We start from the raw sequence: 17,155 nt of genomic DNA, 5'->3' as shown, positions 1-17,155 counted from the left end.
ATGACGACCAGCAAGCTTGCACCCAGCAAATAGGTTCTGATATGCAGCGGCCGAATGGATAGGTCATGCATCATAGTGGCACACGGATGCGGGTTGCCGCAAAGCTCGCGAAAGACTCACGCGCATCAACCCGTTTGTGTCCTTGCGGCTGGTGCAGACGCGGGCAAGCAGCAGCAGCACCCCACCCTGCTTGCAACCATAACCAGAGCCCTGTGGGAATAAACCCATCGCCGTTGACACGATCATGGCGACGGAGTGTGCGTGTGTTCAAGCCTGGTGGCGTGTGTGCGCGCCAGGGCGTTGTGTGTGTGCGCCAAGCGCGTGGTCTGTGCGCGCGGGCGTTGTGCGTGTGTCCAGTGCGTGTGTGCGCGCTGCGTGTGCGTGCGTCGTGCACGGATGGCTGTGCACGAGCCAGTCCGTGGCGCGCGTGTGATTGCAGGTGAGCGTGTGTGTGCGCGGGAACCGTGGCGGAGCTGATCGTCTGGCGATCGGGCGGCGGCGTGATCGGGAGCCGATCACGTGGATCGTTGAAGACCGGGTCGTGCGGGCGATCAGGACGGAGGAAGATGGCGGCCGTTGGAGCGGGCGCATTGGGCGGGAGTAGCTCCAGCACGCGGCGTGTGCGCGTCAGAGCGTGTCATCCGCGTCGTGGCGAGGCTGGCGGTCCATGCCGGCGTTCTAGGCTAGGTGGTGGATCGTGGGTGCGTCCTTTGGGCTTTATATGCCCGTTGTACTCCGGTGATGAAGCTTGCGAGTTGAATTGGAGAACGGTGTGCGGCACCGTGCGTTAGAGCGCGAATTCCTCTCGTGTCTACTGTTCATCTTCTTCCTCCCGCCGAGTCAAATTCGTTGCGTGAGGGAGTGAATTCGCCTAGCGATCGGTTCGGTGAGATTGAGTGTGAACTGGTGTGTCGATTACGCATCAAGTTCCTGGCCGGGGATCACCGGAAGGGTGAGTTCACCGTCGACCCCCCCGGCGGAGCTCTGTTCGTCTCTGTTCGCCGTCGTCGCGGAGCAAGGCTGAGCTCTAACAAGCCCCTCGTGCAAGCAACCCATAGAGATTGTAGTCCTAGTGCTCTCTTCACATCTAACTTTAACTCTTATATATTTTTAACTTAAAATTTTATATAATTAGAGAACGGTTCTTTTAAAATTCGGCCTTTAGATTATGTTTACTAAAATTTAAGGCCCTTTACCACGCCTGGCCGCACGCCTGGCCCTAATGCTAGCAGGACGAGATCGTCTGACTTAGGAAATGACTGCAGAGTGCAGTCCCTCCATCTGTGCCGTCAGTTGAGGATCGGACGCCTGCGCGCATTAACCAGCAATTTATGCTCCCACAACCTGCTGGTCCGGCCCAACTACATCCGATCTTCATAGGTCGTCCAATCGAGTTGCAGCCTCAGGTTCACTCACCTGCCCCCTGAGTGGCTGAGTGCCACCATCTAGTGTCGCGCCGCCGCAACATGCGCTGCGCCGTCGGTCGTTGCTGAGTACTCACTTCTGTGGTCCATGTTGTCTATTGCCGCACTACCACCCATGGCTAAGTGCTCTCCTCTGAGGTTCGCGCCATTCTTCGCCTCCGACGGCTCCGTGTGGAGGTGCGTGGAGGTACACGATGCAGCAGCAGCTACAGATGCAGCACCACCGGCGCTCTATCCTTGTCCATGTGCTTCTGGATTACAAGGAAGGGCACTCGTGGTTCCGTAGTTCTGCTTGTTATGTTGTTTAGATGTTCAAACACAACAATATAAATAGTAGAGTTCACTGTTTGCTGTTTCAGAACAGAGTTCTTAGACATGATTGTATCGTAAAGTGATATTGTGACTAAAAATTTGAGAATATGATCACTGAATTGTTCAGTGAATGAAAGGATGCACAGATTGTTGCATAATGATCATGTCTTGTTTGCAAAAGAGTTTCTGATGCTCTCATTTCAGTGGACATACACACGTCATAGCAAAAGATATTCAGATTGCAAAAGACATTCATACAAACTTGCAAAAACACATTTAGATTGCACATCAGTGGTCCATACTGGTAGAATTCACCAATAACATCATCTGTGATCATTCCTTGCAAAATAAAGAACAATAATTGATGGTGGCCATGTATGGTTCAGAAAAAAAGGTGTATTACTTTGAAATATTATCGTAAATAGTTGATGGTCATGCATGATTCTTCCTTGCTATCTTCAGACTTTTCTTTGGAGGAGTACATAATTCTTCAACGTTAGGTTCAACTTGATGCTCAACAACATTCTGCATAATGTGAAAAGTGCATAGACCATGCAAAGCTCACAACACGAGCACTAGCAGATTGCTGATGCCTCAGCCTCGCCATCTCATGATCGCAGAAAAGCAGACCAACTCGCGGCAAAAAGAACAAAGTCGGCCCTAAACAAAGGCAGCGGTAGAGTTGTTTTTGGCTGAGGCCCAGATAGTGGAGGAGCACGGCAGTCGGATTGGCAAGCCATGATCACAAAAATTGCTGAGCAGATGTCCGATCCTCAGCTGATGGCACAGATGACGTGACTGTATTCTGCAGTCATTTCCGGTGAAGTCAGACGATCTCGTTCCGACGCTAGCACCCCGCCCAACACCGACTCCCTCCTCCTCGCCTCCTTTGTCTTTGCGTCTGCAAGAATTGGCTCAAAATTCGGTCTCTCTAGATACCAATATTGCTTATTCTGTACATATAGGTGGACAATAATTCTTGTAATAACAAGTGATGAGTAATGGTTAATTGTTATTTGCATATATATATATATATATATGAACCAGTGAAATGTATATATACACCAATATTATATATACACCAATACTTGCAATAAGTGATATGTGAACCAGTGAATATTTGTTTTGTTTTATTTATCACAACAAGTGGCGTACCACTCTACACAAACCACAGCGGTATTCACAACCAGCACCCTAAGACCAGTCTCAATATGCATGATTTCATTGCACAATTATGCATGGTTTCATGTTGTAGAAATAGCAAGTTCTTTTAAAGGATTGTTTAATGTGTCTCCTCATAAGGTCGTCTGAATTTAGTTTTATAAATATGACTGCTAATGCGGCTGATAATGTTGTATCTCGTTGTTTATTTAAAAATAGCATGCTCGTAAAGCTGGTATGAGTAATATAAATTTTAGCTACATGAGATCACCAACTTTGTGCTCTTTTACTCCGTGCACAGGCCGTCCCATAATCCCGTGAGGCATTGACTGTCCTGCTTCTGATTGGAATTATGATTGATTTGTCCGGGGTTCTGATTAGAATTCTGATTGATTTGTCTGGGGTTCCGAATTATGATTCGATTGACGGACCAAGGAATCATTATTTGCTTTAGAAATACTAGAGACTAGAGATAAAAGATAGAGAAGAGATAGAGATAGAGACATGTTGTTTTCATTTTGTAAGGATTACATCTAAGTTGCCTGTAACCAAAATTTGATAGTAACTCTCAGATACATTACCTTTTTACGTTTACACGGTACAACTCAGACACTCACAATGTACGCGCTCACCCTAAAGAACGTATGTACGCAAATTCTACCATTATGAGCATCTTAGAAGACTGGGCCGGGAAATCCTCGAGATTGACAATGTCATCACACGTGTCTCGCTATTGACGGGAACGTCGCATCTCACTAAAAGCACAACGCTGTTAAATTCTAAAATATTCCCTGTTATGGAGAATCAAATTCAGAATCTAAAATGCTATAATTGAGACTCCTGAACCACCGGGCTATAAACCCTCTCGCCTCAGGTAAAATACTTGTCACCAAAATTTTCCCAAGAGCTGGAGCTGTATATAGAACAGTGGCGATCCAACAATTCTTTTTGTACGAATTCTTTTTTGGATGTTGATGGTGTTATACGTTGTCGTCATGCCGAGACGTCGAGAACGCACCAAAGTTTCGGGGACAGCATTTTTCAAAAGCAGAAAAGCTTGGCCGGAACTGTTTATTCGAAACAACTAAGATCCGACGGTTATGACCTGGGTGGTCCGGTGCCTCCATGCGCAGAATCTTGAGTGCAATGGCATGCACGGGGTGACAAACAAAAATAGTCCATCTATTCAGGGGTACTAATTTTATCTTTTCATCCTTCATTTAACAGCAATAATGTGATTGTGTTGTGACGGCAATGGCACGTAAAGGATGAAGACCTACGACTGATGGCACCGGAGAGATAGTCTAAAATCTTGAATGGCATAAAAGGTGTGGTTATAATTTTCAATGGCATGCTGAGAATTTCTCCGGCGCGGATATGAGCCGGAATTGGGTGTGGTGTGAATCAGAGCGACGAGACGGGATTTGTCTAGAGACCGTGGCTAGAGACGGGATAAGGGCCACATGGTGGCATGGACCATGGAGGCATCCACATTTGGGGAATACCAGTAGAGAGGATGACATTGTGCCTTACATTGTCGTCAGCAATTGTCCCAACGCCGAGCGCTCCAGCTTGGCACACTCCATCAAAGCGATACGGCCCCTGCTTCTTCGTTTGTCTCGGACTCTCTCGGGACACCACACCAGCTCGAGCTCCGTTTGCAAGCTGTTCGAGGCAATGCCTCTTTGGCGCGGCCAAGGTACTCGGCAATCTGCCCTGTATGCAGAAGAAGCCTCCATTTTTTTCTTCCAAAAAAAGAAATGCAGAAGAAGCACCCATGTGCTGAGCGCGCATTCGACATTGGTGATTGGTGCTTGGTTATTCTGTCCAAGAAATCACTGACATGCTGATTCTGTTCTCGCTGGCGATTCCCACAGGCAGACCGAAACTGAATACAATTCTGGTGGTAAGCTTCAACTAGAATCCTCATGAGCTGGTTCAATGGACGTTCAGAGGGGTAAGAGAGCGATCATGCTGCGGCATTTCTGCTCGGCAGTCAACGCCTGCAGAGTGGGTTTGCTTCTGAATCTGATGCAGTGGCGAACTGGGGATTGCCTCGCATCTCTCCAGAAGCGCTGACTCCCAACAAGTTTACGTAAACATGCCCGTTGTTTTTGTGCTGTCATTAATTATATTATCATTGTCAGCGAGGGGCACATGCACATCAAATTAGCAGCCGGTGACAAAGACTACATCAAAGTCAAATGCAGCAGCCTTATTAGCAGCCTATGAAGATGCGCGAACCATTCTCCAGGCACCAACGGCAACTAGGAAGAGACATGGAGGAGGAGGTCCATGGCATCGTCATCGTCGGTGGTGGAATCTGCGGCCTCGCCACTGCTCTTGCTCTTCACCGGTAAACATCCACCGGCCCTTTAGTTTCGTCGATCGACGTCCCAGTTTCCTTGTCTCATTCCCATTTCATTTTCCTCTTTAGAGTAGTATATTTCTGTTTCTGCGGCTAGTTTCACAATATCGTGGTGATGTTCAGTCACATCAAATCTCTGCATGGATGTTTGGATCTACCAACTGCCAGCTAAAACACCAGCTTAAGTTTACACCAGCCAGCTAAATTTAATCAGCTAAAGTTTAGTTGAGTTTAGCCATTTCAACTGCTGTTTCATCTCTGGCGAATGCTTTGCCGCTGAGATCATGTTGTATGGTGGATGCTTTGCCATCGGTGTGTATTTTTAGCTTGGCGGATGCTTTGCCGCCGTGGTCGTGTTGTTCGGTGACTGCTTCGCCACAGTTTTCATGCTTCGTGCTTGCTCTCCCTTGACATCTTTAGCGACAGTTTATCCCCTGTACAGGTTCAGCTCTTCGTGTGGCCTTTGTTTGGGTAGAGAGTTTGGGGTGTCCTCCCTGTGTTGCTTGCTGCTATCTTTATTATTGTTGTGTTTTCTCGCTTGTGTGTGTGTTTCTTCAGTATTTCTCTTTTATTAGTCCTTTGTGTTCTTGTGTTGATCAAGCTCTGTTTGACCGCATCAAGATTGTGTATATAACTATTTTCTTCTTAATGAAAAACATGTTCAAGCATGGTTGCGAAAAAAACATAGCTAAAGCTAGATAAATTTTAGCTGGGTTTATTAGCAAAAGGACCCAAAGACCCCAGCTAAAGTTTACCTGGGAGAACCTTCAGCTGGTTGAAGTTTAGGTTTGAAATTTGAGCTCTTTTATAATGATTGTAAAGTACCAATGGGTATTTTTAGGTACTTTTATCTTGATTTTTTCTAGCCGTTGATCTACAAAAATATTTATAAAAATTAAATTAAATTAAATTAGTATTCGGTCTCACTTTTTGGTTCTTGGTCCCACATTTTGGAAGTACCAGGTACTTTACCCTCGGTACTTCTGGGTACTTCCTATCTTCACCACCGTAGGATTTTATCAGATGGATGGCTTCTATTTTTTCAATCATTGTAAAATTTCTCTTGAAATTTTAGCTAGCTAAATTTTAGTTGGGTGGATCTGAACAGGCTCGAAATCTAGTTGTGAAAAAATTCAGACCGCTGATGCATTGTCAAGATATATTTTTTCTTTTATAATCTGGACCCCATGCCATAGTCTCCACTTGCGTTGAAATTTTCATTTCTGAAGTAGCTGTGATTTGTGAACAACAAAACAATCTGCTGCTTATTTGCCATCCAGGAAAGGGATTCCCAGCCTCGTGTTAGAGAAGTCCGAGACTTTACGAACGGCTGGCGGGTCCATTGGTGTCCATGCCAATGGATGGTGTGTCCTAGAGCAACTTGGGATTGCTCCAGAGCTCCGGGAGACAGCCGACGTAGTTACCGAGTAAGTTTCTAGACCCTTCCCTGAACTGTTGTCTTTGACTCTGATAAGTTCCCTCGGAAATATATCCTGATGATTTTTTTTGATGAAAATATCCTGATGATTTCAGATGTTTGGAATTGGTAGATGAGAACTTCTGCTACGGAAATTAAAGTGACACTTCGGTATAAGGAAATGCTTAACTCGCGTGTCATTTCAGGTTTCACGATGTGTGGCAGCAAGAGCAAGGAAACAAGAGCGTCGTGGTACCCGTCAGGTACCAACTGCCACAAAATAAATCTCATAGAATCAGAGCCCTTGTCATTCTGTGAAAAAAAATTAAGGCACTAAAGAAATCTTCTCGCCATCAATCTGGCCAGGGGGGAGCTCCGATGGTTGAAAAGGAAGGACCTGATCGAGACAATGGCCAAGAACATACCTTCAGGAGCAATCCGCTTCGGCTGCCACATTACAAAGATACATCCAGCAAATCCTGAGAACCATGGTGCGGTTCTTACCACACTGGACGGCAGTGTCATCAGGGCCAAGGTAACGCGGCCAGCCAGCAGCATCCATCCAGTGCTCTGCTCTGAGCTGAGGGACTCTATATAAAAATTCATCTTTTCTTTTTGCTGTTTTGCTCTAACCCTCTAAGTATCTCTGCTGATGTGTTGTTCTAAGGGTGCAATGTACCTCCAACATTGTTTAGTTCAAATATTTGTACTGTACAAATATTTGAACTAAACAAGGTTGGTGGTGCATTTGAGGTCATCAATTTACACCGCTACCTTGTTCCCTTTGCGCAGGCCCTGATCGGATGCGACGGCTCAAACTCAGTGGTAGCCAAGTACCTGGGCCTGACCCCGCCGAGATCCTTCCCTCGCATGCTTCTTCGCGGGTTCACAAGATACCCGCACGGGCATCCATTCGGGCCCCATTTCCTGCGCCTGAGATGCAACGGCCTCTTCGTCGGGCGGTCGCCCATGACCGACCAGCTCGTGAGCTTCTTCGTGGCCGTGTGGCACCCCGGCGCGGACGCCACCAAGGACCCGCGCGCCGTGAGGGCGTTCGTGCTCGAGCGGCTCAGGGAGCAGTGCTCCGACGAGGTCGTCGAGATGTTCCGGGACCTGGACCCGGAGTCGCTGATCGTCCTCACCAGGATCTGGTACCGGCCGCCGTGGCAGGTCCTGCTCAGCGGCTTCCGGCGGGGCACGGCGACGGTCGCCGGCGACGCGATGCACGTCATGGGGTCGTACATCGGCCAGGGGGGCTCGGCGGCGCTGGAGGACGCCGTCGTGCTCGCCCGCTGCCTATCGCGGGCCGCCGCCACCGGCGGCGGCGGGCGCCGCGAGCTGCGCGAGGAGAGGATCGGCGCAGCGATGGCGGCGTACGTCAGGGAGAGGAGGCTCAGGGTGGCGAGGCTGTCGCTCGAGTCCTTCACCATGGGGATGCTGTGGGCGACCAAGTCGCTGCTCACAAGGCTCGCCTGCCTCGCCATCGTGGCTCTGTTGGGCACCAACACGCTGGGGCACACCCACTACGACTGCGGTCGCCTCTAGCGGCTGCATGCGTATCTCGTTCTAGGATGTATTCTGTGGGCTCTTCCTCATTGAGCTCTGCTATTTTTAAGCAAACAATAAAAAGTTGGAACTATCCCAACAAGTTTGATGTTCACGACACCGTACCGGCAAATCCGGAGGCCCTGTGCGAAACTATAAATTGAGGCTCTAGTAGTCTAGTAATAACTACTATAAAAAGACATATATATTATAACATAGTGCATGTAAACAAGATATTTCAAGAATTATCATACATATTCATCACTAGTATTTGGTGAAATGCCCTGATCAAGTGTCTGATTAAGAGGAGAAACTTGTGGTTCCTTTCTAATAAATCTTTCCATTGCTCCTTTCTGAGATTGAATCAGTTCATCTACCCTTTGTTTCTTTTGACGCTTTTGATAACCAGATAGATATTTTCTATAAGACATGGCTAACAATAGAAACAACAAAATTAATAGACGCATTTGGAACTAGTAACTAAAAAGCAACATTGTGTCACAGATGCTGGGCGGAACCTAGTGCAGACATGCAGGCCTGCAGACGTGAGATGTTTGGCCGTCTGGGCGTAGGGCGCCAGGCCACGTGATCGTTGATCGCCGAGCGGTCCGCCTGGGCGCAGGGCGCTGCGTCGCTCGATGCCTGCGATGTCGCCTGGGCGGAACCTGGTGGCTGCGTCGCCACTCGCGTCGGTCCCCGGCGAGCGCGCGGTGACGGCGGGGAAGCGGAAAGGACCGTGCAGCGTGCGGATGGGATCGACGTTGATATATTGAGGCCACAGTTTGCATTCTATTTGGCCAAAATACAACTAAAATACTTAGTGTGACAGACCCGCCGAGTTAAAACGCTTAATTAAGCGTTACCGCCATCCTTTGGCGCATTAGCTTAATTAAGTGTAACTTGACAGGCTGTTTCCAACCCACAGGCCGATCGAAACACACCAGAAGTCTCGCACGAAGACGAGCACAGAAGGTACCAGTATGATAAAAACTTACAAAAATAGTAAATAATATCAACGCTTTTACAAAACCGCTTTAAATTTAAAATTTACAATAAAAAATAGCAGCGGAATAGAATCTAACTTACAGAGCATTTTTACTAGAGAATAAATAAAACAAACTAAATAATTCGAGAACTACCGAGACGTGTAGATAAGGCGCCACATCGAGCCCACCGATATGACACCTATTTAGCTCCTAAACCTCAAATAGGGTAAACAACAAACCTGAGCAACTAATACTCAGCAAGACTTACCCGACCAGTGGGTATAACTTAGCCCACATACCTAGACATGCACGGCATTTGGCTGGTGGTTATTTTTGCAGAAAGAGCGACTAAAGTAATTCCTAACTTCATTATTTTAGCTTCAGATTCTATATAAAGGAACTCTCATCTAATATTTGCATAGACCCACTATAGCAATCATGGTGGTGCAAGCAAAAATAATTCAATGTACTCAATATTTTATATAAATATACATAACTCACATTCTAACATTTTGCTACAATGCAGCAAAGAGATCAAGGCCCTCATGACCGCGAGACATGGCAAATCGATCCGATTTAACCTTGCAAGGTGGACCTAACCAACACGGCACGCAAAAGCCCCGTCGGACCCCATGCACCGACATTTCCCCTCCCCGCCTCGAACTACAGGAACCAGCCCAACGACATATAGTCAGCCGAGATCAACGTGAGACCACCAAAAGTAAACATATGCATCCCGATTCTCCGCGACTACTCGACTCGCCCCAGGAGTTGGGTGCGGGTTCCTGTACTTTCGAAGCAAAGCAGTACTCGGCTTACCGGTTTCGACTACCTCCTACTCCCGGCATGCGGTTAGTACAGTTCAATCCACAATCAGCACTGCCGACAACGACCGGTCCTTAACCGACACAGACGGGACTAAGACACCCAGGAACCCTGTCCTGCTGCCATACCTATGTATCCTCATCATTTCCCGTCCGGTCTAAATTATCCATTTATTCAATATCAAACTCACAACTCAAGTACTGGAATATGAATACATCTTATATCTCGCGAGTAACCGGAAATTACTCGACTTCTAAACATCCTATACCTCGCGAGTGCAGGAGACCACTCGTCTTCTACCGGAAACATTAAGCATAGCACTTCTATCGTCCTATACATACTAGTATAACTCAGGGAATCCTAGGGATCATGCAACTAGGGTTCCAAACAATTCCTGAACTTAATGAACAAGTATTAGAAATATATATATATATGTGTCATAACTTAAAATAATAGGATGTGCACCGGGGCTTGCCTTCGGGTAACACTAAGTTAGTGTTAATTTTAGTAAGGCCTTGGGCCCTTCCGACCATTGGGCCGGGTCTTCAGTTGCGCCAGCTGGTCCTTCTCTCTTTAGGATACATCCACCAAACACCGTCTTGGGGTTCGGCTCCAACATCGCGTGCTTCACGCTCACGCACTGTACATCTAGCGCATCTACATGAGATGCATATGACATGAGAATGCAAATATGACATACAACAACAACTTAACAAGTACCGAGTATAAACACTACTAATTTGTACCATTTATACTTAACATTCCTAATGCAACCCGGAATATCCGGATTACTATCCGGAGTATCCGGATTCCGAAGTCCGGAGTTTCCGGGCCTATACCCGGAGTTTCCCCCGGAGTATCCCAAACCCGGAGTATCCGGGCTTATACCCGGAGTTTCGCCCGGAGTGTTCAAAACCCGGAGTATCCGGGCTTATACCCGGAGTCTCCGGGCTTGACAGCATTTTCGCCCCAAAAACTGAAATCTTGACTTATGGCAAAACCACCCCACCAAATTTGAAACCCTCTTGAATCCTAGTTGAAGGATGCATATAGAGATGATTGACCAAAGGAAATCACCTAGAACCTCCTAGAAAGATAGATCGGGCCGGCACAAGTTGGAGTACCTCGAACGAGCTTTTCCCCGCGCGAAGAACTCGAAACCCAAGGCTTCCCGAGGAGGAATATGTGGAGAAGAAGGTGCTCCTCTCCATCTTGAAGTCTTCTTGGCCTTGAGCTCAAGTTGGGGTGAAGGATTTGGGGTTTAGGGCTCTAGGGAGAGGGAGAGCACTTGAGGGAGAGAGTGAGGGAGGGAGTGGACGTGAGAGAGGGAGAGAGTGACGTGAGAGAGTGAGGGTGAGCTTGAGGGAGAGAGAAATAGAGAAGAGCTGATGTTTTAACGTTTGGAAACAGTGCAAGAGCTAAGACACGTGATATAGAAACTCCAGGTCCGGACTATCCGGAAGCCAATCCGGAATATCCGGGTAATTCCAGAATATCCGGGTGCAAACCCGGAGTATCCGGGTTTTCCCATGCTCTAGAAAATTGGACTGAACTGGAGTCGATTTTTGGTGACTCGATTTGTACCCAAAAGATTTGGTCTCTAATTAACTAGTTAAGCCCGTGATTAATCTTGGTTATAGTGATTAACACCTGGGGTGTTACACTTAGTATACACATTATATTTTGGAGGTCCTTGAAATTTGGGGGCCCTGTGCGGTCGCACGGCTCAAAAACAGGCCTCACGTAAAAGATGTACAGTAGACATAAAAAAAATTCAAGCCTTATTAAGGATGTTGGTTGCTTGCTGTCAAGGCAACAGTCCAGAGTTAATCGACTAGTAGTGGACCACGGTATCCTATCCCGGCCCCTGTGTTGGACCGAGGGAGGGACTGCTCAGGGTGTGTTTAGTTGGTGAAATAGTTTGAATTTTAATATTGTAGCACATTTCGTTGTTACTTGACAAATAATATTTAATTATGAACTAATTAAGCTTAAAAAATTCATCTTTTACTAATTAGCTAGACTGTGTAATTAGTTATTTTTTAACTATATTTAATGCTTCATGCATGTGTCCAAAAATTCGATGTGACAGATATTGTAGAAATATTTTTGCCAACTAAACAGGGCCTCAAAATCCTACGGGGCTAAATTTACCTGTTCATCGAGCATAAACTGCGTGACCGCGGCTTGATTTCACTCTTATCTGAATTGGATGTCTGAGCTGAATTAGTGTACCAATTTCATACTGCTGGGCTGCTCCATATATTTTGTTCAAAAATTGTATGATCTAACATGTGGTTTTCAGGGCTCGTATATATGATGATTGCTCTTCGAATGTAGCTACGCTATATGTTAGATATATGAATTGCAGGTGCGCATGCCAGCTAGAAAGGGTTCTATCTAATCCGCTGCATTGTGATATACTTGTCGCCTACAAAGTCTTGGATGACTCCGTTGAGCTCTGTAGAGACGCGGTCTTCATATACGCGTGGTGGTGTGAGCAAGCTGTACGTATTACGTAAAAATGTATCCGTATATGGATAGCTATATCCAGATGCGAGTTGTAAAAAAACAACTAAATTATACTAATTTGGTAATTTTGAACTTCAAGCAGCTTTCGATCGGTGTCTTTGATTTGCATTGCTTCTGGGGCACACTACGACATCTTGTTTTTGAAAGTTACACTACGGCCTCTAAAACACTAAAATGTAGTGAAATTTAGTGGGCAAACCACGTTTGAATTTAATAGGTGACGTCGACATGATTATCTTGAGTCTTTTTACATATATATACCATTAAGAAAGTTCATGATTACGTATATACCACTAAAAAGTTCAAAGATACATGTATGCCATCGCGCAAACTTTCTTTTACCTACACTCCATTCTGTCCACCATCGGTTACGATTTAACAGTTTGAGAGCCCTGACAATTGTCCATCTTGCCCTCAGATCGGATAAGGCCCTCACGGCTCCTCTCCCCTCCCTCGCGAATCCTCTCCTCCCTCTGTTGCGCTCGGTCTCTCGCTCCCTACTCACTGGCACTGGCGTCGCCGAGCGCCACCGCCGGGATCAGCATCGGCGCCGCCCAGATCCGGCCCATCCCCCGATCGTTGGAAGATTGGCGCAAGGTGGATGAAGGCTTGGATAAATCGGAGGAAGAGGATGTGGAGAGCGATGATGAGGGCTCGGAGGTCTCCAGCCTCTCCGACTTCCGCAAACCCGATGCGGGCTCCGACGAGGACCCATCTTCGACCCGGACACCGACGGGGACCTTGAGGTGGAGGCCGTGCGGGCCAGGATGAGCCGGATGTCCATCTCGGCCTTGGCGCCCAGGGGCAGGTTATTACGTGGTATCTATTCATCGCACGTGCGACTAGAAGTCATACTATCGCACTTGATTATATTTAGATAATAGAGTAAAATGCATCTCATGTCCCCAAACTTGTCCCGAAGTTCTTAATAGGTCCGTAAACTCTCAAAACGTGCATCTAGATCTCTAAACTCTGTCAAGTTATTCATAGGAGGTCCCAAACACGCCACGTGAGCTTCCCACACTGACATGGCATGCCACGTGTCGGTGTCCTGACCCGGGGTCCGAATCCCAACCAGTAAATGCTGCGTGTTTCCTCGTCCTAGATGTTGATGCAAGAGGCAACACAGTAACGCACGGGTTTATCCTGGTTCCGGCCAAGGGGCCGTACGTCCAGCAAGGGGGTGTGCGAGGGCACTGTATTATCTTGCACCGGAGGTGCCTGTAGTAGGGGGTACAGGCAAGGCGAGAGAGGGAGGGAAGCTCCCAGGTCTCTGCTAGAGGAGAAGCTGACTGAGGCGAGTGCCAATATCGAGTGCTGAGCGTGGTGCTCGTGTGAGGATGATCGCGAAAACGTCCAAGGCGACGATGCCCATCCCCCTTAAAGGAAGCCCGTCTTCTCCTTTTATAGTCACAAGGAGGGGTGGTGTACATGAGCAGGGGATCGTGAAAGTCGTCGTTTCCCCCCGAATCGCGGGGTGCAGTAGTCGAATACTGTAGGAAGTACACTGTGGGCATGGCGTCGGGTGTGGCAGTCGTCCTGGGTATCGTCCTTGGTCTTGCGGAGATCGCGCCGGCGTCCTGCCAGCCCCAGCAGGCGGCGTGGTCGTCGCTGTAGGGTGTACAGTCCTCCAGAGGTGGCGTGGTGGAGCTCCGTGGGCCCTGCAGGTCAGAGTCTTGCGTGCTCCAGCGGAAACGGGGCACGTGGCGATCCCGGACCCCCCTGGACAAAGTGCCGGCGTGCGCACTAAGGAGGTCCGAGGGTCGCGTGGAGGTCCCGGACCCCTCGAGGGGGAGGTCCGGGACTCCGGCTGCGAGTGCTGAGCGTCCCTCCTTGAGGGGCACGTGGCAACGCCGGACCCCTTCCCGGGCAGGGGGCGGGTCCGGGGCCATACGTGTGGTGAGGTGGAGTTCGGTCAGCCAGAGTTGGCAGAATAGTAACGGAAACTGTGCCGAGCGCATCTTGTCCCGCGTCGCAGGCTCCACAGTGCTGCCACATCGTTCGGGATGGCAGAGCAGTGACCGGAGTTGGCGGACGGGACTCCGATCACAGCCACTGTGGGGAAGGGCGGCATGACGCCGTCTGTCCTGGGCGCTGTGGAGGAGTGGTTGACATTCAATGCCCCCCGTACGACGGGCGGGTGACCAGCAGGGCCGTTTGTCCTTTACGCCGAGGGGTGGCCTCGAGCGAGGCGGAGATGAGTTGCCTGCTCGAGGGTAGATTCGCTACTCTCGAGCGAGGCGGAGATGTTTTGCCCCCTCGAGGGTAGATTCGCTACCCTCGAGCGAGGCGGAGATGCGGGGCGCAGTCGAGGGTCTCGATGGGAGTCCTCGAGCGAAGCGGAGATCGCCCCGCGGGTCCGAGGGAGATGTGAATGGGTCGCATGCTGGTCTTCTTTGAGTCCTTTCCTTTCTTCCAGATTGGAATGAGGCCGTGGGCCCAGTTGCCTAATATGTGTTTGTGTTTTTAGGGTGATCTTAGTACCCCGATTAGGGTGTCCCTAATCGTGGTACCCGGCATCACGTGGCGCCACACTGGACAATATTTAAAAAAAGCCCTACATTAATTATCTTCTACTATTTGATCCTTTCTCTCTCCCTTTACTAATCTCTCTCCCCATGATCTCGCGGTCGTGGTGACTGAGCTACCGCCGCCGGCCACACACCCGCTCTCCACCCTCCAATCTCTCTCTCTCTCTGTCTCTCTGTCTCTCTCTCCTGTGCGGCGGCTGCCGCCGGGAAGGCGTGGCGGCGGTGGTCTGCGCGAGATGCGGGCGCGGATGGCCCCGGTGCAGGTGCAGCTTGGCCTAGACGGCCCCGGCGGCGCGAGGCAAAGCAGCAACGACGAGAGGCGGCACTGTGGTGGTGGAATCGTGCAATTGGTGGAAGGGAAATGGAGAGGGAAGGTCGGGGATGTTGTGAACAAGGGGAATCGAAGAGTGAAGGCCCATGCTGCTCGAATTTGGCCGACACTCGAGCTCGGCTGTGGAGGAGCGGGCGGCAACAATGGAGGCCGAGCTTGGCCTTTATAGGTGAGCAGCAGAGGGGGAGGGGTGGAGCGTGGTCAGGGGCAAGCCGAGGACGCGTGCGCGTGCCCTCGGCCAGCAGCCGCGGAAGCGAGGATGGCATGCTGCACGGCCCCGCTGATGGACGCCACGAGCTCGGCGCCGGCCTAGCCGAGCCTCCCGCTGGGTCAAATTGGACAGCTGGTCGATCTCGTGGGGTGGAGGATGGGCAGCAAGGGAGGGGAATGGAGGTAGTATTGCTCGAGTCCAGTTTGGAGCTAGCTGCTAATCTACGTGTGTGCTCGATTGGCATGTGCTCAAGAAATTGGGATGGAGGAGCGTCACGGGGAGGACCGGCTGCTGCTTGTATGCCGCCCGCTCCCCATTGCTGCTGCCGGACGCCGCCGCTCGCCGTCCATGGCTCACGAGAGATGGGGAGGGAGAGAAAGTGCGTGAGGGAAGGAAACACAGGAGGAGCAAATTTGAGAAGATGCGATTATGCAGGGGTATTTTTGCATATTTTTGCCAATGAGGCATCACGTGGTATGCCATGTCAGCTTCGGATGCTCACGTGATGTGTTTGGGACTTTGAATAGACAACTTAACACGGTTTAGGGATCCAAATGTATGATTTGAGATTTAGAGACGTAGGCAAGGGGAGACCTAGAGTGCAATTTACTCTAGATAATATTTTTTAAAAACATTTTTATTTATTTCGAAACAATTTCTATCTCTAGATATTTTTTAGAATATTTTATTTGTTCTAAAACTTATCTTTCTTGAAATATTTTTTTGTTCCGGAACAATTTTTATTTTTATATCTTTAACGGACTTGTGCGATAATATAGCTTCTAGTCACACTGCGATGAATAGACTGCCCCCGGTTATTAGGGAGCGGGGCTGGCCTCCGGTTCGTCCTTCTCTAAATGGATCAGAGTAGGGATTTCGGCTTGCGATATTTGTGGGTTCATGTGAGAAGAATTTCGTGATTTCAGGAAAGGTCCAGCAGTGCTGAAGATGGGAAAAGAGGAGATTGACCTTCTGGCCATGGTAGACAAGCTCATGGTCATGCATGCTTCAGAAAAAGAAATACCGTATTTTTTCCATGCTCACGGTCATGCATGCTTGAGAAAAAAAAATAATAGCGCTTTTTTCCATGCTCACGGAGTCACGGTCATGCATGCTTGACAAAAAAATTAATAGGGCGACTCACGGTCACAGCCACGCACCGGCACATCCCCTCTGGTTCCGCCCACAAGGCAGATAAGCAGAAGGGTAAAATAGTCTTTGCAGACTCTCGTTAGCCCCCGTTAGCCTTCATTCTGTTCTAAATACTCCCTCATTCCTCGTTTATAAGGCACGGTGAAACATGACACGGTCTTTCAAACGATAATTTGACCATTTATTTGTCATATATTATATCACTTATGATTACAAATTTATAATCATTGTAAACTATATTTGATGACGAATCCAATCATATAAAATTTATATTATAAAAATTAAAAATTAAAAATTAAATTATTGATCAAAGATATAAATGTTTGAATTTTGATATGTGTGTGCCTTGTAAACGAGGAA

General features: G+C 48.4%; 1 protein-coding gene across 1 annotated transcript; it reads left to right on the top strand.

The window, feature by feature from the left end:
- The first annotated feature begins 4,781 nt into the window (after positions 1-4,781).
- LOC120656868 (monooxygenase 1-like) lies at positions 4,782-8,342 on the top strand. The gene is made up of 5 exons (XM_039935068.1): positions 4,782-5,253; positions 6,546-6,692; positions 6,889-6,945; positions 7,049-7,217; positions 7,475-8,342. The coding sequence occupies exons 1-5, from the start codon at positions 5,126-5,128 to the stop codon at positions 8,225-8,227; spliced, it is 1,254 nt and encodes a 417-aa protein (XP_039791002.1). The 5' UTR covers positions 4,782-5,125; the 3' UTR covers positions 8,228-8,342.
- Positions 8,343-17,155: the final 8,813 nt, after the last annotated feature.

Source organism: Panicum virgatum, chromosome 1K (genome assembly GCF_016808335.1).
Source record: "Panicum virgatum strain AP13 chromosome 1K, P.virgatum_v5, whole genome shotgun sequence".
In the NCBI taxonomy this organism is placed as follows: domain Eukaryota; kingdom Viridiplantae; phylum Streptophyta; class Magnoliopsida; order Poales; family Poaceae; genus Panicum; species Panicum virgatum.
This window is presented reverse-complemented; position numbering and strand designations above follow the sequence as displayed.